This window comes from Protopterus annectens, chromosome 17.part0 (assembly GCF_019279795.1).
Source record: "Protopterus annectens isolate FY-2018-M chromosome 17.part0, PAN1.0, whole genome shotgun sequence".
Classification (NCBI taxonomy): Eukaryota; Metazoa; Chordata; order Ceratodontiformes; family Protopteridae; genus Protopterus; species Protopterus annectens.
The window spans coordinates 491,599,287-491,625,793 of record NC_056751.1 but is presented as its reverse complement, the minus strand read 5'-3'; the positions used below and the strand labels follow the sequence as shown (position 1 = coordinate 491,625,793).

The window sequence follows — 26,507 nt, the reverse complement described above, 5'->3', positions numbered from 1 at the left end:
ACTAACATTTCCAGCCTGAGTCTTATATATAGAAACATCCAAAAAATCAACCCGTTCATAAGAGCTAGTAACAGTAAACTTCAAAAAATCAGTGGTCAACTCTAACTGATTAACAAATTGAAGCAAAGAATCCTGGTCCCCATCCCAAAACATAAAAACATGATCCACAAATCATCGATACAGCTTTACTCTATCATTATGGGAACTAGTGCGCATATGATTAGACTCCCAAAAATGCATGACAAGATTTGCGTAGGAATTAGCACATGGGGTGCCCATAGCAGCAGAGTCCTACAACCAGTGTATGCTAGTGTTAGAGGGGGTGATACCAACAATTTTCTTGAACAAAAAGAACTTCATTGGATTCTGAGGATTCAAGCACATAAACATCCAGGGCTAAATAACAGTGTCTGCATCAAGCCTGTATTAAAAGGATGCAGGCTAAAGAAAGTCTTAAGTTTTGTGTTCTGTATTTTTAAACTCTAATTTATTTTTATTGTTGTAGGTTGCTGATTGGTTGTTTCAGTATATTTAAACTGATGTTTTTTTACTTGTTTTTAGAAGATCTGATGAAGCGTACTTGATACATGAAAATGCTTGTCTTATTTTATGATTTATGTTCTAATTAAAAGTTTTTAATGCCGTGGCTGTCCTACTGGTACTTCATTACCTTTTTTGCCTATTTTTCAGTTGGGACACTTGATTTTTGTTGGTGATTTCCTTCTTCCTGAAAACACAAATAACTGAAAAATGTTTTCACTGAATCTCATTTCGCTGAAGCGTTGTTAGTATATATGGCACTGTGTAGAGTACTGTAAGGCAAGTAAAAGGTATATGCCCTTTTCACCACTGTAGTGTGATCCTGGGTTTAGTATATAAAGTTGAGGGTTGTGGGGTGTGTAGCCCCCCCCAATTATTTTGACTACATATTGTCTTCCGGAGAGAGTTAGTCATTGGTGTTGTAACTATGCATGTGTATTGTTTAAAAGGTATTGTTTTGAAGTTTTTGTTAAAATACAATATAAACCCTCCCAACTATATATACTAACTCCAGGATTGCACTATAGTGGGCAAAGGGCATATACCTTTTACTTGCCTTACAGTACTCTACACAGTGCCATATATACTAAGTTATGTTCAGTGAAATGAGATTCAGTGAAATAAGTTTTCAATAATTTGAGTTTTCAGCGATGTGGTCAGGGTGAAATAAAATTCAGTGAAATGAGATTTAATGAATCAAAGTAGACCCATATATTTTATCCCACAGTTTCTCATTTATTCTTTTTATTGCCTTTCCTATTTTAATATACCGCCTTTCTTCCATCACCTCCATATTACTAAATGGTTTGAAAAGCCGGTCACAACTATATATAATCTGCTATGCTCAAGCCTTCCAATAAATTACAAACTAATCAATTTCAGATCCAAGTACCATCCTCCTATAAGTCAATTGACATTTGTTCCATACAGCTAATTTGTCACATTTTAGCACTTCCTGCATTTTTTTACATCTTTCCCTTTCTTTTTATATTTCCCATTAAATCACAATTAAAGCCCTCTGCAGTTTTTAATTTTCATATTAACCACCACATAGTCTAATGTATGATGAAACAGATTATCTATTTCCTTGTTTGTTATACATGCATATAATTATATAATTCTATAAACATGTTCCTCACATTCACAGCAATTAACCTTTCCATCCTTGCCAACAATATATCTAACATTTTCACATGACACAACTCCAGATGTTCACTTCCTAAGTTCCATATTATGTTTCCAGCACGCAATTTATGTGTTTAGAGACATTTTTCACTTGTCAGGAATCTTACATCCTCTAACAGAATAACATCCATATCACATTTAGCACACCATTCCAGTATCCTTATCCTTTTTACAGTGTTAATAATAATATTCACATTTACTGAAAGTACTTTAAATAGTGTTTTTCTTTCTTTTTAAGTTTAGGGGAGATATTTTTAAATTTTAGTTTTCTTATTTATACTCTTTCCACAATACATTTTTCCTAGGATTATGTACAAATAATCTCTGATCCTCATAAACATATTTTTCACTGGATAAAAGTTAAAAAAATAGGGTCTATATTAGAACACCGAACATTTGAAATGTCGAGTGTTCTAATATCGACCCGTTGTCAGCAAAAGCTGAAAATATCGAAGAAACAGGAAACCGAATTCTTTCCTAGGAAAAGAATTTGGTTGTCCGTTTCTGTTGCTTCAGTATTTTCATCTCTCTGGCAGAAAGTTATAGGTTGGGTTCAGGTAAGTGTGCGATTGTGTGGACGTGTGGGTTAGGGTGGGTTAGGTGAGTTAGGGTTAGGGCGCGGGTCAGGTAAGTGTGCAGTTGTGTGGATGTGTGGGTTAGGGCAGGTTAGGTGAGTTAAGGTTAGGGCACGGGTGAGTGACTGTGCAATAGTGACGGACCTTAGGGTTAGGGTTTGGGTTAAGGTAAGTGGATAGTTAATGGTGTATGTATAGTTTGGTGTAGGGTTAGGTGTAAGAGTTTAGGTGTATGTGTGTGGATTGCTTTTTGTTTGGTGTGCTTGTGTTGTGTGTATGTGTTTTGGAACAGCAAATTTTTTCCCTAGGGAAATATTTGCTGTTCCGAATGTTCAGTGTTTTGTATTTTTGATTGCTAGGGTTCGATATTAGAACACTCGACATTTTGAATGTTGGGTGTTCTAATATAGACCCAAAAAATATTAGTATCAATCCATTCTCTTGCCCTGTCTTCCTACATCAATTATCTCTCTCCCTTCAATTTTCCATTCCATATTTTTATTTCTTCCCCATTTCATTCTTCACCTAGTTTACCTTCACCACCAGCCTCTTCCTTCTTTGTTTATGTTTTCTTCCATTTCCCCATCTTTTTCATTATTTACTGTTTGCTCTCAACACACATCTTCTTGCTTCATGTCCTGACTCTCCACACTAGTTACATTGGACCTAGTCACAATCATTAATTAAATGAGAAAAGGCCCCACAAAAGAACTATAATTTGGGATAGCCAACAGTTCTTAATGTGTCACTATGACCATCCAGAAAAATAACACTTGGCAAGTTTTTTTTTCATATTTCAAAACAACTTCTAACCTCCACCCTACATTCCATAAGTTTATTTCATCTTTAATAGTTCTCACAATATTATCAACAGATTCACAAAGATCCTGCATGCATTTTTTAAAATTGCCTTCTTCCAGTTCATCAGATCTAAACTGCAAAGTAACATTTTTTAACATTTAAGTTACTACCAGAAAACAAATAATTATTACATGGATAAATGTCATTCTTTTTATTCCTGACATTTCATCATCAGTTCATCAGTCCAAATATATATAAAAGACCACATTTCTTCAGCTTTAAAACACTGAACAGTTACCAGACTCTCCCATACATGATATCTGGTTACTGCAGTACTATTTGTGTTCTTATTCTGACAGTTGGTCATCTCTTCTTTTTAAAAACAGTTTTATTTATAGTTTGCTGCTTCTCTCTTTTCTTGACTGTTGTCACTACAGCATATGTTTTAGTTACTGCACCCCTTTCAAAGTTTGTTGCTGCTTCTTTTACTTTCTGTCACTGCTGGATAACTTTTAACTGTTGCATTCTCTACTGCCACATCATCTGCTTCCTTTTTCACATTGCCACCCTCAGTAGTTCCAAAAAATGCATCTGTCATCTCTCCTATGAGTCAGCAGACCTGTCACCTGGACAGGATGTCACCTGGATCATCCTGCCCAATTATTATTAACAGAATTTAATCTACAAACTCTCCTGACACCTGTTCTGTAATATGTACCACTTAAAACTCAGTTACTCCATGGATACAGCTATATGCTACTCATTTGTAACATATACCCAACAGGAATCATTTCTTATATTCTTATGCTCCATATCAAACAATTTTTTCTCCAAATTCTCACTTTCCATTTCAAAACTCTCATTAGCATTTCTCTCCTCCTGCATACTGCTGCTTCCCTTAGACCTCTTTCTTACTACTTTAGGAGCCCCCTGGTGCCAATTTGCAGCTCAAAAGAGTACAGGATGGTCTCCAGTGTCCTGATCAAATTTCTTGTAGTTGTATAAATGCCACTTTGGGCCTCCCCTGAAAAAGAGCTACTAGCCTATTAAGACTAATCCATACAATATAGGATAGAGTAACAAAATATTGAGTGTGATATTAGGCAATGCCATATTACTCAAACTATTTATTCTCTCTCACCTGTGCTAACCATTTCACCTGTTTAAAAAATGTTGGCAGTTTTGCACAGCATTGTATTCTGCACCAAAGGATAGTGCCACCCACATGAAGCTCCTTATTAAAAAAAACATCCTTTAAAAACTACAGCCCCTCAAATTTCCTTATTTGTTTACCTAGGTCATTAAAGCTAGGCCATTCCAGTGAAGCCCATGGTTCATGTAGTATAAGCAATGTGCTATACAAGGTTAGCAATCCCCTAAGTGCTCCAGTAATAGCAATCTTCTTTTATGAAATTGTGTAGACTTGGCTCAGAGACTTTATGTGAAATTCTCACTAATTTTGATGCTCTTCAAGCCTAGCAAAGAGCATTTGAAAGTTGGAATTTATTATCCCTTCTCTTTAATAAAAGTCAAAGCAAAGCTATGCACAATTATATCAATACTTAGAGCTCATTTCATTGCTTCATTTTACATGTGTTCTTTGGATAGACTTTGTAATGGGAAGGTCCAGCAAAGACCACTTCATCTCTGAAGTTCAGGCCTCAGACTTTATTGATTGCGTCAATTATCCTGCAGTTTCCACTGTGGTCAAATGTGAGATGGTCTTCATCTCTGTATCCTGGAATTTTTTATGTTCTTCTTGCCATTTCATATTTTTTTCAAACATCTCTCTTGCAGAAAGACCATATGTAAGGATGCTTAATTTCTTCCGTACTCCACAACCTTTTGAACTGATTTCTGGCCAGATTTGCTTTAGCAAACCCTATATTTTTGGGTAAAAGTTGCTAGGTAAATGTGATAATCAGTTGAACTTAGCCAAAAAATTATTCTATCATGCAAAGTTGCCTTGGATATCCCTTTAATTATAAGACTGATGTCAGAACTGCATTGACTGGCTGAGTTATGTATCAACGGTCATAACATGCCTGCTTCTGTAACTCGTTATCTTACCGCACGGTTCATTTTAAACTATGTACATACTCAGAAATCAGCAAATATTTACCATGGCAATACAATGGAGGCTGTTCTGAATTAGTTAGCTGATTTACCTTGTGTGTGCGGGGACTGTTTTAATAGTATGTTGTAAGGGGGTATCAGTGGCCTGGAATAATATACATGCCATCTGCCTCCGTCCAGTGGTACCTTGGAAATTGAAAGTGAAGCTATGATGCCACTATTTTACATTATTTATGTTTATTTATTTGATAAATAGGTAAGTGACTTGGTACATTTAAATTGTTTTCAGCCACTGAACTTCTAGGACTACTTACAATATGGCTATATTTTTTTAATTGGGCAGATTATGAGTAAAAGGAATCCCCTGCAATTGGCGAAATATGCTTTTAGCACTGAAATGATTTGGAGACATGTGATATGGTTGAAGACACATAAACAGGAGACAATGTCCATATATTTGTACTTGGAACATAAGTTGGAGGTTATACTTTTCCTTTTGTAATAGAACTTCAGAGAAAGACTGTGACAACTACCTCTCATATCATTCTAACTATATAAGTGAAACTTGTGTCTTACAAAGAGTATGTTAAATATGCAATAATGATTCTGGTCCTGGGAGGGCATATATGCATCATAATACAGGTATACCCAGAGTGGACTTAAATTCCTATCTCGTACTGCTGATGCTGTAGTAGGGCAGCCACGGTGGTGCAGCAGTTAGTGTTGTCGCCTCACAGCAAGAGGTTCACCGGTTCAATCCTTGGCTGGGGTGCCTTCTGTGTGGAGTCTGCATGTCCTCCCTGTGGTTATGTGGGTTTCCTCCAGGCGCTCTGGTTTCCTCCCACATCCCAAAGACATGCTGTAGGTGTATTGGACACCCTAAATTGGCCCTAGAGTGTGTGTGTGTGCCTTCCGTGGATGGTTGGGCATCAGGCTGGCAACTCGACACCATAAAACTCTACAGCCAGTTATGAGCATATAGGTGATCCACTGTGGTGACCCCTAATCGAGAAAAGCTGAAAGAAGAAGACGACAGCTGACATTATGAAAGAATGTTTGTTTCCAGCAGCTCTGGTCCTTTACAGGAGTATTCATCATAAGTGATCATTAAGCTCTCAGTTATTTTTATCTGCTATTTTCATAAGTGTTTTATCTAGTCCCACTGTTACAAAAATGCAGGCATGACCAATAATGTTGCAGTAACAGTTATGTCTAGAATTACCAAAAAAAAAAAAAGTTGAGTTCCATTTTTGAGTGAACATCTGGCTACCCATCTTAGTTATGTCTACTAGTTATTGTTGTATGCTTTAGCCCTTCTGCAGTTGTGTTCACTATTTTTCAACCTGAGTTATTTTAAAAACAATAGGTTTTACTTCTAAATTTTTCTTGGTAAATTTTTAATTTGGCTCTGCTCTGTTTGTTTGAATTGTCATAATACATGTATGTAGATTTGCATTGTCTGTATATCACATTTTTGCCTGGGTCCTTCTTCAGTATTCTAAAGTTTCACAACCTATCCCACATCCTTGGACGCTGTTGGTGTACTATTTGTGCTGTATGCTCTGCAGATCCATTACATGGGGTCATTGTAGCACTCAGATTTTTGACAGAGGAGCACTGGGAATTACTGTTGTAAAATACTGCATATAAGAGACCTCATCTTAATCTTGGTGTGCTCTAGTTCTTCCTTTGTAAATAGTGCTATTGAAGAAATTATAACATCCCAATACCTTATGTTACAACTGACATGAAAGTACTAAGGTTCATTAGCTAACCTGATAAAAATAACACATTTCTCAGGGTTTCCATTTTCCAGGACTCCATCTGATTCCATCTGAACACTGTTAAAGTGGACAACAGGTGTTACACCTCCTCACATTCTTTGTATAATGATTATTCTTTCCTGCATTTTATGGGGAGCTCAGTGAATGGGGTTGTCATCCCCACCTGTTCAGAATACTAGTCACTAAGGAGGAACAAAGCCATCTACAGGGACATATTATTACCTTAACTGTATATTGACTGGTGGTGGCCTCAAACTGTCTGAATCTGTTTCTCCAATATGTTCTGTTTCATGTAAGGAAAAAGCAATGAACAGTTATGTAGCGAAGAGTTTCCAGAGAGACAAACCTAATATCATTGTGGACAGTCTTCAGTCTGACTAGAAAATGAAGTGGTACCAAACCGTGGGCAGAATGGTAAGTGGTAAGTCATGTACTACTTAATTAATTCTGCTACTGAAAATAAAGACTCATAATTCAAGCAGAAAAGAAATTATTTTGATAAGTGTCAAACACAGTTTTTAGCCACTGGATGCAACCCTTATCAAAAAATTTCAGGCTTTGATTTGCAATGAAAACCATGCATGTATGCAATATTATTCATGAAAAGCTGCCTTCTACTTCATTTATGGCCTATGGAACAGCAAGAATTAAGTGCTTGTAACTTACTGCAAGAGGCTGTATGCATATGAAAACTCATATAATTGTATGAGCAAGTGCATGAATTTATTTCATAGGAATGGACATTTGGTCAGTACCTTTGGAAAATATCCTGCATGGTTTACTTTTGCTTTTCCCTTTAAACTGACCAAGACAGCATAAGAATGGTAACCAAATATGATTTCATTTATGGGGGTCATGAAAATGGTATTAGTCCATAACACTGCCGCATTTCTGCATTGCAAGTTGGATTCACGTGTTATGGAAAACATTTGAACATCAAGTTGCTCAAACAGAAAAAAAGAAATAATTTTCTGTACAACAGGTATACTATAATTTATGCTGCATATACATTTATTAGGCTCAAGTTATTATAGAAATGTATAGTTTTGCTGAAAATACATGTATCGTTTACATTAACCTTTGTTGGCAAGATGCTTTAGTAATTTATCAATGACTACAATTAATCAAATCAGCAGCAGAATTCCAGATGGTAATGTTACTGAAATTAGTTTGCGATAAAATAAATATTGAATTGTAATGTCTGTAATATGCAGAGCAGTTATAACCATGTTTAAGCAAAACTGCAGAAGTGAAAATTTCTAATGATATTTGTGCTGAATGAAGCTTTAAAGATGGAAGATGTGTGATCACTTATTTCTTTATTAGACAAAGTCCTGACAAGAGGAAGAATGTCAACATTTGTTTCATTCATCTCAAAGAGATCTTCTCAATGTAGGGTATCTTTGCAATTGCACATTGTAATGGGGCACCATGTTCTTTCTCTTTTAATATTTTGACATTTTGCTTTAAGAGTGAATTCATTACTCATGTTTCAGTTCTTGAAAATGGATGGGATACCTCTTCAAAAGATTAACCACATGGGCAAAGCGTATGTCCACATGACTTCAATGGACATCTGTGCCTATGGTACACATAAATTGCTTTTGAGGATGAAAGCTTAAAAAGTTAACTTTTAATTAATATTTATGGATTTAAACAATTACTAAAGGTTGAGTTTCAAAATATTTTGTATTTCATTGTTTTTCTTCCATTCACATCATACCTACACTGTTCTGTTTTGGCATTATAACTATAACATTTGTGTTTCATAATGTTACAAAGCCCAGCTTACTATAAATGCATAGCCTCAGCCTAGCTTTCTTCTTTTAATTAATATTCTCAGACATATGATCCATGCTGCTTGTGATTAAGATGACATTAAATGTTGCACACATTTTACCCATACAGTTTTCAGACCGTGTTTTTTAATGTGTGGTAGGCCAAAAACATGTATATTTCAAATTAAAGTGAGATATTTTACTAATGTCAATCTTGTAAACTCTGTGCAGTGTTTTCTAGTGCATTTTGTTTTATTACAGAGCTATTATGAAAAACAAGCAATATCCTAACAGAGAATTATTTTTTATTTATTTATTTTTTTTAATAAAAAAACATTTGTGAAATGTGAAGTGATAAGGCAACACACAAACACTAGCATTAATATTTATTAAATGCCATTGTTTTCGGGTGTTGCACTGACAGTTTAATTTTCAACAGGAACCCTCCTTGGTAGCGCCTCCTCAAAAAAAATTGGCATTTTGCTTTTGATAATTTCTGTCCACATCTTACATTGCTGCAAAACCCAGCTGAATTTTCATGCACAATTTTAGCAAACCTTTGTACTGAATTATGTAGGGTTTATATTATAACAGCAAACGCTGTATAATTGACTCTTAAACTTCAAATCAGCAGAACGCTGAACACACAGAACAGCTATTTTTTTTCCCAGGGAAAAAAAAAAATGCTGCTGTATAAAAAAAAAAAAAAAAAAAAAAAAAAAAAAATACCCAAACACAAAATAAACTGTTGGCTTTGCCCCTCATACCCCCCTACATAAATTTATCAGCTCTGAGATTGCACCACAGTGGAGGAAGTGGCAGAGTCCTGAAAACAGTCCAATGATTTTTACCCCTGGGAAAAAATCGCTGTTCCATGTGTTCGGGATTTCACTGTTTCGATTTAAAGTGGTCGATCAAACAGCGTTCTCTATTTTAAGCATTCGCTGATATATTAGGGAACCATTATGTACGGCACATGCATTTTGATTTTTATTATTTTCTGTCACTTACTTTCAGGGTGACATGGCAAAAACAGTGTATTAAATGATTTATTTAAATCATGACTAAAACACTTCTACAAATATGTAAAATACAACCAAATATGTTCTAATATCTTGCATTATTGATGCCATCCAGCTTTGTTAAAATGGATACTCATTGTCTTCCTATGTTGTTGCCATTAGGGAATAATTTTACTTGTATTTTTTTTCCCTTCGGAAAAGTTTATGAACACATACTTGCAAATCCACTTAATGATTTGCTCTACAAATGTTTTTGACAGAGCAATGTACAATAGCTAGCTGTGAATCTACGATAAATCCACATAATAATATGAGAAATGTCATTCTATTGTACTGAATCATTAATCTGAAAGGGAAAAAAATCAGCAATCTGTATTAAAATGACCTAGTTTGCTAATAGCTCAAAAATCAAACTGCAGTGATATTGGATACCAGTAGGCAAGCAGTAAGAACAGAAGGCCTTCTGAATTTAAATGAAAACACAATATAATCATAACAAGGTGTATGAATAACTAGATATTCATCATTTTGATCACTGCTGCAGTAGCAGCCTTAGCTGTATCAGTTATAGCCTGTCAAGGATAAAACAGCCGGCCAGATTCCAAAGCTTCAGGGTACTTCAATGCACCTAAACTGATAGGTGACATGAGCTGAACTGACTAAAAGACAAGTTTGGGCACAAAGCCCTTCAGAGCTTTATTGCTACTTTTAAGAATATGCTCATCAGAGGCTTTTGAGGATCGACAGTCAGCTTCTGTTGTTCTTTTGTTAAGCAGATAAGTTTCCATTGGGGGAAAAAGCCTTCCTTTTAATATTTTTTCTTATTATTCATACTTTCCTTTTCAGGAAAGTTATTTTAAAGCTAGAATTTTGTGTTTTAATGAACTGTCACAAGACTGTACTGTACTTTTAAACATTAACGCTCTTTTTCCCTGCCAGTTGTTTGAAGTAACTGAATTTTTTTTTTCTGTGGATACAGTGTGTTAATTTTACTTTGTGGGACTGGCATAGTATTTCAAAGTGCTTTTTACTGTGTTTGTCTGGGGAAAAGGGACTTTTAAATACTGCTTTATTTTTACAGGCATTTGGTCCTTGTTTTCCTTGGGAAAAAGGCACCATTTTCGGTTTGACCATGAAACAAACTGTCACTCCTATGGTCCATCCTTCTTCCTGCCACAAAAAGCAAAAGTTAAGCAAATAACTTTCGCCAGCAGAGCAGGCTAACAATTTGCCTTAGAACTGATGGGTGGCTCTGCTGAGGCCATTTGTTGTTCCTCGGACCACTCATCTTTAACCCCAAAATCCTCTGGTGTAGCAAACACTATGGACCACGGGTTAGTGTCACCATCTGTGGCTATTGAGGATCCTCTCAGTGGTAAAGGAGAGCCACTCTTGTCAGTCTTGGGAGAAATAACAAGATAGCGTTCCCAGCTTCATTAGAATATTGTGCCCATTCCTAGGGAAGCTGCTACTGCCACTAAAGGCACTGTTAGCCCCATTTTTCTCATCAAAAAGAAGCAGAAAGCTAAGCATGAATCTTATAGGTTCATAGGAGGCTACTAGGGAGTTGGCCCTAGGGCCTTTATAAGCCTACCCATGTTGTACCCTTGTTCCCTTATTGACTAAGTTGCATGGTCAATATTTGCAGCCTGAGTCTAGGATCAGCACCTACTGCCCTTGTCCAAGAGGGATGTAGGTGACACCCTTGGGGTAAATTTACGGTCTGCTGTCTAGTTGTCTAAGTTACACTTAAATAGGGTCATTGAGGAGCTCTGTTTTTTTGTGAATTGAGAGTATGTTCCAGAGGAGTGGCAATCTCTGGAAGACATATCTGTCTCTCCAGCATGTCTTGTTAATGTCATAAGCTAGGTTAAGATCCATAGAACAAGTGAATCTTGTCTCATTTGACATGTAGATGTGCAGCATTTCTATTAGGGCAGGGTCCGTGACTGCTCTGTAGGCCAGGCACAATTCACCTCTCACCCAGCCTATAAGATACAGAGCATAGCTCTCAACCTTCCATCTCTAAAATGAGGAGCACTAGCCCTCATAATGTGGAACAAATGGGCAAAATGTGGAACACATACCAATGGCTTACTAACAACTTCAACTAGGAGGGTCATAGGATGGTCAAAATATGCTGGTTTTACTTATAAAGAAGATATTCTAATGAATTAATAGGATTAATTTCTATTTACAATGGATTTCACTAAAATAATTCCTAACACTGAATGTGTGACAGAGTCTTTCAATGTGGAACATTTGAGGAACTTGGAGGAACATGAACTTTTTAAGACCCCAAATGAGGTACGTTCCTCGCAATGAGGTACACTTGAGAGGTATGATACAGAGTACAGTGACTTCAGTCTGTCCATGTAGGACATGTGTTGAAGGTCCTGAATTTTCTTGGTGAGAAATGTCTGAGGTCTGTCCAACTGCTGCAGGTGTCTGGTGAGGTACATACAGAAGAGAGAGTCATACTCTATTAGTGGTCTGATGAGGTATGAGTACAGGGGCATTATTATCTTTAGCTCTAGATGTGATGCCCTTTCTTATGAGATGTGCAACGTAGAAGGTCTTCCTTACCACTGTGGACTCATTGTGATCGAAATTAAGGTTGCTATCAACCTTGGTCCCCAAATTTGTCACCACAGGGTTTGAGCTAATGAGGGTACTGTTAATATTATAAGTTGCAGGGACTTCCCCTTTGCTGAAAGGGATGATAATGCATTTTTTTGTGTTTAGTTTAAGTCTATGGCTTTGGCACCAATCATTTGTCTGTGTAAGCCCTTTTTGTAGTATGTCACTATCATCGTGGGATCCAGTGACTGCACCCAGTTTGCAGTCATCACCAAATTTGATAAGCCACAGGCCATCTATTTCTGCCTGGACTTCAGATAAATAGATTCCAAACAGAAGGGGGCCCAGCACAGATCCTGTGGTACACCACTGCTTACTGGCCTACTGGTAGAGGTGGAATCCCCAACATTGACTGTATGTGTTCTGTCTAGTAACATATGGGTTAATTCCCAGCTGGGTGAGTTTGTCAATGATACCTGAGTGAGAAATTGTGTCAAAAGCCTTGGCTAAGTCAACATAGGCTGTATATACTGTTTTGTCTTCATTCAGGGCTTTGGTGACATTCTTGAAGAAGTCCACCAGGTTTAACAAGCATCTACCCTCAATAAAGCCAAACTGGGTCAGGTTAAGAGTTTCAAGATCACCTGTGTCTTTGTTGATAAGGTCCATGAAAATTCTCTCCTTAGCCTTGCAGATAAAGTTGGTTAGACTTATGGGTCAATAGTTCCCAGGGGCAGTTGATGGAACCCCTTTGTGCATGGGAATTATTGTTGCTGTTTTCCAGTTTGCTAGGACAAAGCCAGTACTTTGACTGTGGTTGAAGAGAGTGCCTAGTGGTTCCATTAGGTACTGTTTTAGACAATTTAGTAGGCAACCTGGGATGTTATCTTGTCCCATAGAGGCTGTGTTGTTGGCCATGGAGAATGCAGTCATGACCTCCTCTTTGGAGATACTAAGTAAAGGACTGGTGACAGGTATGCTTTGGGGTATGTCTGGTGGGGACAGGAGTATGAAGTTTGCACCAAACCTGTCTGCTAGCATGTTGGTAATGTCCTCAGGGTCAATATGAGTGGTACTATCTATCTACTAGTTTGGGACAAAGCTGGGCCTTACCTTTTAGATTTCTGACGTAGCTAAAGATGGCCTTGTGATTATTCTTAGCTATGGGATTCTAGTTTAGCTTTGTAATTGGCTTTACAGGACTTTACAAGATATCTAATTTGCTTGTTCAAGCTGTGAAGAACATCCTTCCTCCGTTGAGTCAGTTCCCTCTTCTTCTTAGATATTAGTTTCTTCCCCTTGATGTATAACCTATTTATGCTTGTTGTCCACCAGGGTGGCTTGTTTATTTGTGAGGACCTTGTTTTGATCTGTTCGGGTACAGCCGAGTCTATACATTTGTATAGGTGTTTACACATGGCATTTGTGTACACCTTTGTATAGGGGTCATTGTTGACAGTGGTAGCAGGGGATTTGAAACTGTTTATGCCATCACTTAGGAGCTATAGTTTGCTATGTTGACATTTTTCATCCTTTTTGCTCTGGGGGCTGTCAGGTATGATCGTTACTTCAAACGAGGCTGATTTAGGATAATATCTTACAAGGGAGGACAACACACTGAGTGTAGTGCAGAGACCCCCTGTGTTGGTGAGTCCTAAGTCTAAGACAGTCAAACCCCTTTTGGAGGTGCATACTATCTGTTCCAGAGCATTTGTATTACCAAAGTCCAGGAACCTTATGGTGAGCTGTCTTGTGCTCATATATGAACACAACAAATGGAAGGATCATTGAAATCACCCATGACCAAGGTGTATGACTGTATAGTGAGTAACTCAAGCAGGTCCAGGTAGGCAGAGTGGTTCTAGTGGTCCATGGTGGGGGACCTATAGCTAACAATAATATGGAAGGGGGGTTTGCGTACAGTTAGTTGGACATGGAGTAGCTCTCCTCCTCAAATATCTGGTGATTGTTTATGTTAGGAAACACCAGGATGTGCAGTAGTAAGAGACGCCATGAGTGTGATATGGGCCAACTTTATACTGTCAGAACTATTTTTCAGTTGATATTTATTTTTGAGCAAATGAGATGTAAAAAAACAGACAGAGCAACATTTATCGGGGGGGGGGGGTTCTCACCCTGCACCCCCAAAAGGACAACAAAGCACTTAAAATTGTGCATGGTGGGGGGTGCAGGGGGGTGCGAGTCCCTTCACTGGCTGTGTGTGCTCCTCTTTCACTAATATTAAGTTTGTAATGCCTGACAATAGATTTTCAATATTTATACTTTAACCTTAAGCTTTTTAATGTTGAGGAAAAAAGTAGAGACTTAGAATAACAATTAAGGAATGTGCAACACACTTAACTGACTACCACATTGGGGAGTCAAACATGTTGGCTCCATCCACACCTGTGCAAAGTATGATAGCATATTATAATATAAACAATTACCAAATATCCTTATACTGGCGTAGTTTACTGGATCTTGTTCAGGGTTTAATTTCTGCTATTGATCCTCTTTGCTAGGTTATTCTAAGTAAAGTAAAGAGGGATATTTCCTTTCCCAAAGAGATTCAGGATTCTGAATCTGGCAATGAAGGGACAGATACAGGTTTTTTCCTCAGATTTCTGATTCAAACTCAAGAGGAGAGCTCAGTTTCTGATTCTCCCTGGGTGGGTGTGTGTGTGTGTGTGTGTGTGGGGGGGGGGTCTGGGGTTCTTTTTGCCTAATACTATTTCTAGAATGTGCCAGTGTTTTCGATAGGAGAAGAATGAGGTTTTTCAGTCCCTCAGAAAGTAATATGAGATGTTACAGAAGGAATTTGTATAACCTGCACCCATTCCTGCAGTTTTGTCTGCCTTGGGGAATGTTTGTGTTACTGCCTTTAATTGTCTTGACAGTCTGCAAGATGTTCCTAAAAAGACAGAAAGGATGAATAAATTTCCCCAATCTTTTAAGTTTTTATACACTATTCTCAAGCCTGATTTTGCAACTACAGCTTAGTTAATCATTTTGCTGCTAAACTGTCAGTTAATTCCAATACTACTATTTCTGCTAAGGATGCGAAGATTATTGATAAGTATGGGGGAAAATGTATGCTTCTTCAACATTGTTTTTCAGAATTTTGAATTGTCAGGCTCATATGTTGAGGTTTGTCCTAACTATGAACATTTGAGGAAAATTTTGTCTGCAGTTTCTACATGTTAGGAAAAATCTGCTGTTCAAGTAATTACTCATTGTATTAAGTGTGTGTATGACTCTCTTCATACTCAATACTTCTTCAAGGGCAACTGGTACTTGTTCTGAGGAGGTTTGCTTGGCTGTGTTTCCGGAAACACCCAGATTATCTTAAAAATGAGACTTTAAATTATTATTTGGATAGAGATTTAGTTTTTGGCTCCTCTGCTGCAGTGGTGATCAAAAAGTGTGATGAAAGAGGTTAAGTGATACAGGGAATCATTAAGATTCTTCCTCCCTCTTTTTCCAAGTTTTACAATGGATTTCCTAACTCCTCATCCAGTTTGCTAAGAAACAAAATAAACAGTCTCAACAAAATGCAGATCAACAGATGTTTAAGAAGAAATGACAATGAGGTTCCAAGAATAGTGGAAATCCCCAAAACCAGGAACAATCCCATAAATCAGAATAACCAAATTTAAGAGACTTTTACACCCTCTCATCCCTTTTTGCTTTCCAGAGAATCTGAATCTCCACTTTTCTCGTTGGCAACAGATAGTGTTGAACAAATCAACTCTGAAAATCATTCATGAAGGTTACAGATCACAACGAGAGGGCATTCGTCCTTTCAAAATGGTAATTCCTTATTCCCCAGAGCAGACTCTCCCAGGGAGTGATAGAACCAGTTTTTTCTCTCATAGGTTAGAAAGGGATTTTATTCAAGGATATTTTTAGTGCCAATGAAAGAAAAATGCTTGGAAAACAGTTCTGGAACTTTCTTTTCTAAACCACTTTATGATAATGCCCAAATTCAAAAGGATATAACATCACAATATGTTTCCTCCTCTTCCTCATTCAAGTTTTCTGGTAAAACTAGATTTAAAAGATGCTTATAATTACATCCCTAGCCATCCAGATTTTAGGAGTTTCTTATGTTTTTGTGTGTCTGGGTCACTTTATCAGTTCCATTCCTTATGCTTTGGACTGTCCTCCGCACTAAGAATTTCACATAGTATCTAGCTCTAGTTATATCTGATTACAGGCTACAGGGTATGTGGATTGTTCCATATTTAGATAACTTGATTATCTGCAGAATCTTTTTCAAAGTGTCTGGAATCTCTTTCTTGGATGAGAGATATCTTACACAAGCTGGGTTTCCAAGAAAACATTAAAAAGTCGTTCTTTTTGTTCCTTTCCTCCTCCTCACAGGATTGTGTTTCTGGGATGTGAATTAGACACTGCAGGTTAGAAAGCTTTTCTTCCACAGTGAAAAAACAATAGATCTACATCTAGAGTTTTCCACTCAGACTTCATTCACTGTGAGGGAATACCTCAGAAGTTTGGGTCTCATGACTTCTATGATTCCCATGATACCCCTGGCAAGACTCCACATGAGAAAGGTGAAGTGGTATGTGAACTCTTTTTTTCTCCAAGCACCAACACCCTTTGTCTTTTTGCAAATCACACTGATGGGGTTTGACACAAGAGAAATCACACGATGGAGACAAAAGATATCTCTAATTCCTGGCCTCCCCATCTCACTCCATGTTTCAAAGCAGTCAATCACAACAGATGCCTTGGACTTTGCTAGGGGAATAGTTTCTGAAGGGATAAAAGCTCAAGGTGTATGGGACACCAAGGGCAGATGCAAGTGCATAAATATAAAAGAGGTGCTTGCCCTGATCAAGGCACTTAACTCTGTGAATCATCTTTGGTCTTCTCAACCTTTTCAAGTAGTTACAGACAATACCACAGTCATGACGTACATCAATAAGCAAGGGAGAACCAGGTCTTACCCCCTTTGAAGACTAGCCATGTTAGCTTGGGGTATAGCTTGACATCACAGTCTCATTCTACAGGCATCCTGCATTCTGTCAGAGCAAAGTCATGTGGCAGACAAGTTAAGCAGGGCAGGGGTAAACCCTCATAAATGGAAACTAGATCAGAGGGTCTTCCAAGATTTGATCCATCTATGGGAAGTTCCTCACATAAACCTTTTTGCCTTCTCTCTTACCAATCAGTTGGTAAGATTCTATTCCAGTACACCATGCAAGAAGGCCTGGAAGAGAGATGCCTTTTCTTCTCCTTGTACAGAAATGTTCTTGTATGTTTATCCACCCTTTCCACTAACATTTTGGGTAGGAATCCCCCAAGATCCATGTGTTGACTGACTTCTTGCCCAGGCAACTGTGGTTCTCCCTTCCTTTGGAAATGGCCAGGATCTATTACCACAAGCTTCCTCATGGACTGGTTCTACTTACACAAAAACAGATGTGTTTGATGCACCCTGACACCAGTCTTTTTCAACTGACTGCCTAAATGATAAAGTCTTAATTCTTGCTTGATTTCTTTGGTATCATCACAATCCACTGCTATGGCAGGGCCTCCACAGACTCTGGCATCTGCTAGCAGAATTCAAGAAAAAATGGTAAGAGAAAAAGGCTAAAGACCCTAATATTTGCAAAACAACTCCACCTACCAATCTTAAGTCAACCGATAACCTATGTAAGGCACCTTTGCAGCCCTCTAGTTTTGTGACTTCTAGGCCCAAACATTCACGTGCAACCCCTTGGAAAGCTTTCATGGCTTCCAGCATACCTTCAAATGCCATCATGGCTCACACCAAGTTGCATCTGAGGTTGCTCTGCAGCTCTTATCATCTGACACCTACACCATGTCAAATAAGGAAGAATCCATATGTTCCCTGACTACCAAAATCACAACCAAGATTATGGTCAAGTGATGCATCCCCTAGTCACCCCTGTAAAACAGACAACCAAACCAAACTGATTCATTTAATTTGCTTCTCCTTCACCTCAGAACACCTCTACTTAGACCAAAGATCAAGACCCCCTCAAAATAGAGGTCTATATCAGAAGATCGAAGTTTCAAAACTTTGAATCTGATATGGTTGACACCATATGATCGAAGTCTTGAAACTTAGAATCTTTAACAGAGATCTCTGTAGAGCGCAGAAAGGGACGATTTCCCTTTTCTGGACTGTAGTGCAATCTCAGAGTTGGTATATTTAAGTAGGGGGGTGTGCAGGAAGGCTTGCCCCCTCTGCTTAGAGTGTTTAAATGTTTGGTTTTTGTAGGTTGTTGTATTTTATTACATTTTAAATGTTTCAAAACTTCGATTATATGGTGTCAACCATATTAGATTCGAAGTTTTGAAACTTCGATCATGTAATATAGACCCTTAAAATAGCACAGGAGTTTGTCTTTCATGAACCTTTCATCCACCTCAGAGGCCTCTACATCTAAAAGAAGCAAGGAAGTAGCTTTTCAGAAAGAGGAAGATTCTTCTAGCTCTGAGAAAGAGGAGGAATTGTCTTACTCTGGACACTTACGATCTTAGACTTACCCACGCTCAGGCTTAGATGACACACTGTCTTCTGCCTCTCCCTCAAGAAACTTTCCTTTTGGGATAACCTACACAGAATGAAAAAGGCTTTCATTTGGGTAAGTAAGTAGTTCTCTCAGGCCCAGACCTACTACAGGGAACTGCTAAGCTTACCTTCACCCAGACCACTGATTGTTCCTCCAGCAAATGTTGTATTGGGTGATGTCATTGAAGACATTGCTATGGAGCCTGACTCTCTAACCCTTGCTCCAAAAAAATCAAACAGGTTTTATAGAGTGCTTGAAACTAATAAGCAGCTTAATAAAAATCTGAAGGCCGATCCTTCTGTTGTCTCCACTGAATCCACAGAAGGTATACCTAAAGGACCAACAAGATTTCCCTTGCCTAATGACAGGGAAAGTAGATTACTAGAGAGATTTGGGAAGAAAGTCTATGCTTTAGCCACCCTGGCAATGAGAGCTTTGAACTGTCAGTTCCATATGCTTAAATGCAATGAATCTCTTAAAAAAATGCTAGTTAAGGTAGATTTTATTTTGGATAGAACCTTATCCATGGAAGTTCAGAAGATAGCAAGAGAAGCTTTACAAGTCTCTAGACACTTGTTAAAATGTGGCTAAGATGCCTTAGATGCTTCTTGCAGAGCAGCTGCAACAGGTTTTATCATCTACAGATAGGCATAGCTAAGGACCCAGCCCCTGTCAGATTACCTAAAGGCTGAACTGCTAGATACCTCATGGATAAGGAATTCCTTTTTGTTCAGCCAGCTGAACAAGTTTGTAAGCAAATTAAAACTGTGAAAGAATTTAACCTGTCTCTATTCCCAAGTTTCAGTAGGAATTACCCTTAAAAACCTTGGCCTTTCCTACCTGGACAAGACTGGGGGGGGGGGGGGGGGACTTTCCTGTGGCAAAAAAAAAAAAAAATAGAATCTAGGAGATGGCAAAGAGAGAAATCTCAAATGGCACAGGACTCCAAGGAACCCATTTATATCAGAGCAATGATGATAATGTTCTAACCACCCTCCCTTACCCCCTTCCTATCCCTTACAAAACTCTAGCAGGAAGGCTCTCCTCCTTCCTAAATCAGTGGAAATTCATCAGCAGTGACCAATGGATCCTCAGTATCATAGAGAATGGGTTTTATATTCAATTCAGTGAAATTAACCCTTCTTGGGCATTCCAAAATCACCAAAAGAGCAATAAAGTTTATTACATCCTATACTTTAGCAAGGATCCTTTCACTCTGTCCTTCCAAAACAAGAAGGAATGGATTCTATTCAATAATTTTTCTAGTCCCAAGAAAAGAGGATACTTAGAGTCCCATTTTTGACCAGTCAGATCTAAACAAGTTCCTCAACGTCCCAGAATTCAAAATGATTACACTTTAGACATTACAGCCCATGATCTTCCAATATGCCTCTATGGTCTCCATAGATCTAAAGTATGCTTAACTCCATGTCCCCATAGCAGACAGTCAAAAAACATACCTATATTTTGTAGCAACAGGCTCTGACTTCCAGTTCTGTGCTTTAGCATTTGGACTATATACTGCGCACAGAGTTTTCACAAAATGCTTAGCTCCTCTATTAGCACATTACAAAACTCTAGGAGTCCATATGTACCCCTACTTAGACGACTGCCTCATTTAGGAAAGATCCACTTTGGACAACCTAGGCACCTTACAGCTCACTGTAGACTGCTTTCAGAAGGTAGAAGTCATCCCACATCTTCACAAATCTCAGATTGTCCTGCAAACAAGGATCCTCTTCCTTGCAGACATCATAGACTCACTTCTCACTTAAGCAGAAAGTATTCCTTCACAATGACAAGATTATTTATTAGACAGGCTACCTGTACAGAATGCTTTCAAAGCACCTCATCACTGCAAAATAATTCTTGAGGATACTGGGATACATGACACCATGCATCCTCATGATTCCATTTGCATAGCTGCACATGAAGAAACTTCAATGGTTTCTAAAAATATGTATGGGAACAGAACACTTAACCTCTGGAAACTCTACTACCTCTCCTTCCATGTAGGAAAAGAGATTTATGGTGCGATCGAACCTCCTCCCACAAAACACAAATACATGCGAGAGATGCAACTATACGGCCAAACTGGAGGCTGAGCTCTCTCAACATAGGACTGGCAAGACCAGTCAGGAGGAGAAGGTTACCACACACACTATAGACCCAGTCTCACATAGTACCATCACAACCTCAAATCATACACATAAACACACAAAGACATACTCATGGCTCTGATCAAAAATCTACCAAAACAGCAGAGGCCACCAAAGCAGACACCCAAACAACCACCACCTCAGAACACAACACCTGCAACACATAGACCTCACAGTCAGAGTGTCAAACAGTCACAACCCTTAAGGCCAAACACAATGCCAGACACACTAGTCATTGGTGACTCCATAGTCAGACACACTGACGTCCCGCTCACCAGACTGAGTAAGGAGAAGGTCACAGTAAGCTGCCTGTCGGGCGCTAGAATCCACCACATAACGCAAGCACTCAGGTCTCTCAACAGCAGGTACAAATATGACTCAGTCATTGTCCACGCTGGTGTAAACGACCTGAGACGCACCTCCTTGGACTACATGAAAAGAGACATTGAGGAGCTCTCTGATTATGTAGCCCAGGCAGGTATGACCCTGACCTTGAGCAGTATCCTACCTTCACCAAGAATGATGCCACAATACAGAGATAAGATGATCAGCTTTAACAATTGGCTTAAACTCTGGTGTCATTCAAAGGGGACCCAATGTCTGTCTGCCTGGGATGACATGCTGGACAAGCGACGCTGCCAAGGGACGGCTTGCACCTGTTACCCTGGGATTCTGGATATTGGCAAAGGCTCTTGCCACCCCCATAGTGCCTTTTTAGGCAAGGCTCAAATTCTAAACCTACCACCCTAGAACACAAAAAAGGAAAACAACTAAGGGTAATGCTGCTCAATGCCAGAAGTCTAAATCTCAAAATGCACGCACTCGAGGCCCTTCTCCGTATGGAGAACATCGATGTCTGTGCAGTGACAGAAACCTGGTTCAAGGCTCCTGAGAGCACCCCAGCACTATCAGGTTTTACCTCTTATCATGCGTTCCGCCCCAAAATCCGGACAATACCAAGAAAGGAGGGGTATCCATATTCATCAAAGACACCCACACCTCAAGACTGGTGGCAACGCACGATGCATCGGAGACCATCCAGGTGCAATTAACCATAGGCAAGACTGCTCTGCAAATTGTAGCATGTTACAGGCCACCCTCACAAACTCAGGAACCTCACATGGCCTTCCTGAAAACACTAGAGGGATAAATGTATCACCAAACACCATCATACTAGGTGACTTCAATTACCCTAATATAGACTGGGAACACTACTCAAGCCCAAACACCCTAGCCCAAAAGTTCCTGGAATTCATAAACTCAAATGCCATGGAACAACTAGTCACCATCCCCACAAGAGGAGAAAACATACTTGATCTCATCATCACGAACATGGGAGCACAATGTTCAACACCGAAGTATACCCCTCACTGGTGAGATCAGATCACAAACTAATCTCGCTGGAGGTCCTCATCCCACCCCACCTGAAATAAAAAGACCACAGTAAAGAACTTCTCGAAGCCGACTTCACACTTCTAAAGACTAGTGTGGTCTCCTTTAAGGCCCCGAGCCGACGGAAAACAGTACTCAAGCCGCTGAATCACTTACAAATGCCTTCTACCAGCACCTGCAGGACTGCATGGATAAGGCAATCCCAAGCAAAACAAAGACTCTTTGTACCAAAGGCAAGCGTCCACTCTGGTGGACCCCAGCCATAAACAAACTCTACAACAAAAGGAGGAAGCTACTACAAGATAGAGCAAAATCCTTAAAAGGTAAGACACCCTTGATCACTATAAGTAAAAACTAAGAGCTCTCATAAAATCATCCAAAGCAAATTTTGAGAGAAAAATAGCTAAAGACTCAAAAGACAATCATAAGGCCTTCTTTAGCTATGTTAGAAACCTGGGAGGAAACTCCCAGATATGCTCAGAACTAGTTCAAAATGATGTGAAGATTACTGATCCTACAGACATTGCCAACATACTGGCTGACAGGTTCAGTGCAAACTTCTCCCCTCCCCAAAAGGAGAGATATCTATACCAAGCGATTGCAGCCCCCAAACATCTCCAACGCCCAAGTGAGAACTGCTCTCTCCAAAGCAAAAACACAGCATCCATGGGACCTGATGGTGTCCCCGGCTGTGTGCTCCACGAACTCAACGAGGAATTAAACCCACAGCTAGGACAGCTGTTTAATCATAGTCTTACCTCTGGATACGCACTCCAGGAGTGGCGCACTGCAACTGTGGTCCCACTTCACAAAGGCGGTGCCTCCACCGACCCTGGAAATTACCGCCCATTAGCTTGACAAGCCTTATCTGCAAAGCCATGGAGAGGATCATAATGGACCTCATAAATAAAGACATAGGGAATTTGCAGACTTTGGATCCATCCCAGTTTGGCTTTGTCAAAGGCAGATCATGCCTTCTAAACTTGGTTGACTTTTTGAAACAGTCACCAAAGCCATTGATGAGGGAAAGGCAGTCCATACAGCCTACCTCGATCTGGCGAAGGCCTTTGATACAATACCCCACTCGGGTATCATTGAAAAACTCATCAGCTTAAATGTTAACCCATACATCACAAGATGGGTTGCAAACTGGCTGAGTGACAGAACCCACAGGGTCAGAGTTGCTGGCGCCATGTCAGACTCAAAGCCTGTCACAAGTGGTGTACCACAGGGCTCAGTCCTGAGCCCACTCTTGTTTGGCATCTACTTTTCCGAAGTACAAGCAAACACAGGAGGGTTATGGCTGACAAAGTTTGCAGATGACTGCAAACTGGGCGCCATAGTAGAAAACACATCTGACACAGATATCCTTCAGAAGGGTCTCACAGAAACGGATAACTGGTGCCAGAGCCATGGCCTAAAGTTAAATGCCAAAAATGCATAGTCATACCCTTCGGGAAAAACAAGGTTACCCCTAGCTACCAAATAGGTGGCAATCCACTGAGTACAGAAGAAGTTATCAGGGACCTGGGGACCCAGGTTGATAGTAGTCTGTCATTCGACACCCATGTAGCTAAAGTAGTTAGGAAGACCTTCTACATTGCCCACCTTATCATGAAGGGATTCTCATCTAGATCAAGGGAGGTCATAGTCTCCCTATACTCATCACTCATCAGACCAATGATTGAGTACAACGCCCCATTCGGAATGTATCTGACCCGACACTTGCAGCAGCTGGAGAGGCCACAAAAGTTCCTCACCAAAAGGATAAAGGGTCTCAAACATCTGTCCTATGCTGCCCGACTGAAAGAACTCCAGCTCTATTCAGTCGCCACCGCTTGCTCAGAGGTGACCTTTGCCTAACATACAAGGCCATGTCAAACCCAGATTTGATGAATATGCTTCACCTCAAAAATCTAGATCCGTCAGAGCCACAAGGGCGGGAGACTTAAACCTCGACACGGCTATTAATAGGACGTGCTGGAGGGATAGATTCATCACCCAAAGACTCCCTATGCTGTGGAATAAAATCCCGGTATATGTGAGGCAGAGCACCTCGCTGGCCTTGTTCAAGAGAAATCTTGACCAATGGATGGGAGATCGCAGATATACCCCAGGGATTACCTCAGTGTCACTGCTCAACAGAGGCACAGCAAAATAATGGGTATAGTTCCCCATACTAAAGGGGTGGCGTAAGCCACAAAACTATGGGCTAGGCTTGTAAATGCCCTCGGGCAGATAGCCTAGTATGAACCTATGAACCTATGAACCTATAAAAAAGAACCCAGGACCAACTTTCACTCTGCCAAAAACAATAAGCTCAGACATAATTTGGAGAACCCAATTTGATCCCCCTGGAAGTACAAGGCATCTGGTCCCCATAGCAAATAAAGTTGCATACAAACCAAAAGGAGTTAATAGCAGTCTACCTGGGCATAAAAATCTTTCAACAAAATGTAAGCCCAAGGACACTGTAAATCTCATAAGACAACACCATAGTTATGTGATATGTAAACTGTTATGTTGTATGCAAACAAACCTGCTTAGTTTTGGTTTAAGCACTTGGGCTTTAGACCTACCCCTTAGCCCTCCCTGGCCTCTCTCCCTCAGATTCTGGCAAATATGGATGGACAATTTCCTACAGTTTCTCATGCCAGCTTGGTTGATCTGGGCATCCTGAGACAATGTAGCAACTGCCTCCTGTACATGAACAACCATCAATTATTACCATTGAGGAACAGAATTTGTGAGAGATGCAATTACATTAAGAACCTAGAGTCTGTGCTGTCTCCCTCACAAGCCAGTATATCTGGCACTGAGAAGGTTATCAACACAATCACTACACCTCAAACACCACCCACAACTACACAACACACACCCACATATGTGGACTTTCTCAACAAAAACATAACCAAACAAAGGATACCTCACAGGCAAAAACACACGGAAAATTCCAAAACCCTCCACAACACATGCCACGCATACTCCACACACCTGTGTCTCACAACCACAAAGGCCTAACCATAAACCCAACATATTAGTCATAGGAGACTCCATTGTGAAACACACAGATGTGCCTCTCACCAGACTGGATTAGGAGAAAGTCACGGTTAGTTGGCTGTCGGGTGCCAGAATCCACCATATCACACATGCACTCAAGTCTCTCAACAACAAGTACTGTTATAATTCTGTCATAGTCCATGTTGGGGTGAACGACTTGAAACATACCTGCCCGGACTATATGAAGAGAGACATGATTTAGCTTGCTGAATATGTGTCCCAGGCAGGTATGTCCCTAGCCTTAAGCAGCATTCTACTGTCACCCAGAATGATGCTTCAATACAAACAAAAAATGATTTACTTTAACAATTGGCTTAGTTTCTGGTGTCATTCCAGGGGGGTCCAGTACCTGACAGCCTGGGAAGATATGATTGACAGACCACAATGTTTTGCTAGAGATGGCCTGCATCTATCTCAGCTGGGCTTCAGGCTTCGGGCAAAGGCCCTATCCTTCCCCATAGTGCCTTTTTAGGAAAAGTCCTGAGGTAGATAAAACCAACATAACAATTTCAACAAAATGCAAATTAAAGGTTATGCTGCTTAATGCAAGGAGTCTAAACATGAAACGGCACACATTGCAAGCATTCCTAACCCTGGAAGATGCTGACATTGGTGCAGTCACAGAAACCTGGTTGACCACCCCAGACTTACCTGGCTACTCATCCTGTTATACACTCAGACCACAAACTGTGGGCAGCAAAGCCAAAGTAGGTAGAGTTTCAATATATATTAAAGATACACACACCTCCAGGCTGGTCAAACAGTATGACACACAGGAGGCACTCCAGGTTCAGTTACCCATTGACAAGACCCCTATTCAAATCATAGCTAGCTACAGGCCCCCAAATTTGACTCATGATGCCCACCCCACCTATCTGGACCTCTTTGAATCTATAAAGATTCAACCCTGATTCTGGGCGACTTTAACTATCCAAACATAGATTGAAAAAACTGCTCATGTCAGTATGCCAATGCCTAGAGATTCCTCA

The 26,507-nt window shown here is 39.7% G+C and overlaps 1 protein-coding gene across 3 annotated transcripts in view; it reads left to right on the top strand.

Moving 5' to 3' along the window:
• Positions 1 to 26,507, top strand: part of SYT3 (synaptotagmin 3) — a 1,759,115-nt gene that overhangs the window by 1,704,793 nt on the left and 27,815 nt on the right. The window contains exon 7 of one of the 3 annotated variants that reach the window (XM_044059773.1): positions 7,259 to 7,382. The exons of 1 other annotated variant lie outside the window; for it this stretch is intronic. In XM_044059773.1, the coding sequence (XP_043915708.1) occupies positions 7,259 to 7,342 (84 nt within the window). In that variant the 3' untranslated portion in view covers positions 7,343 to 7,382. The remainder of the gene's footprint in view (positions 1 to 7,258; positions 7,383 to 26,507) is intronic. One more of the 3 variants, XM_044059774.1, reaches the window with a different exon arrangement.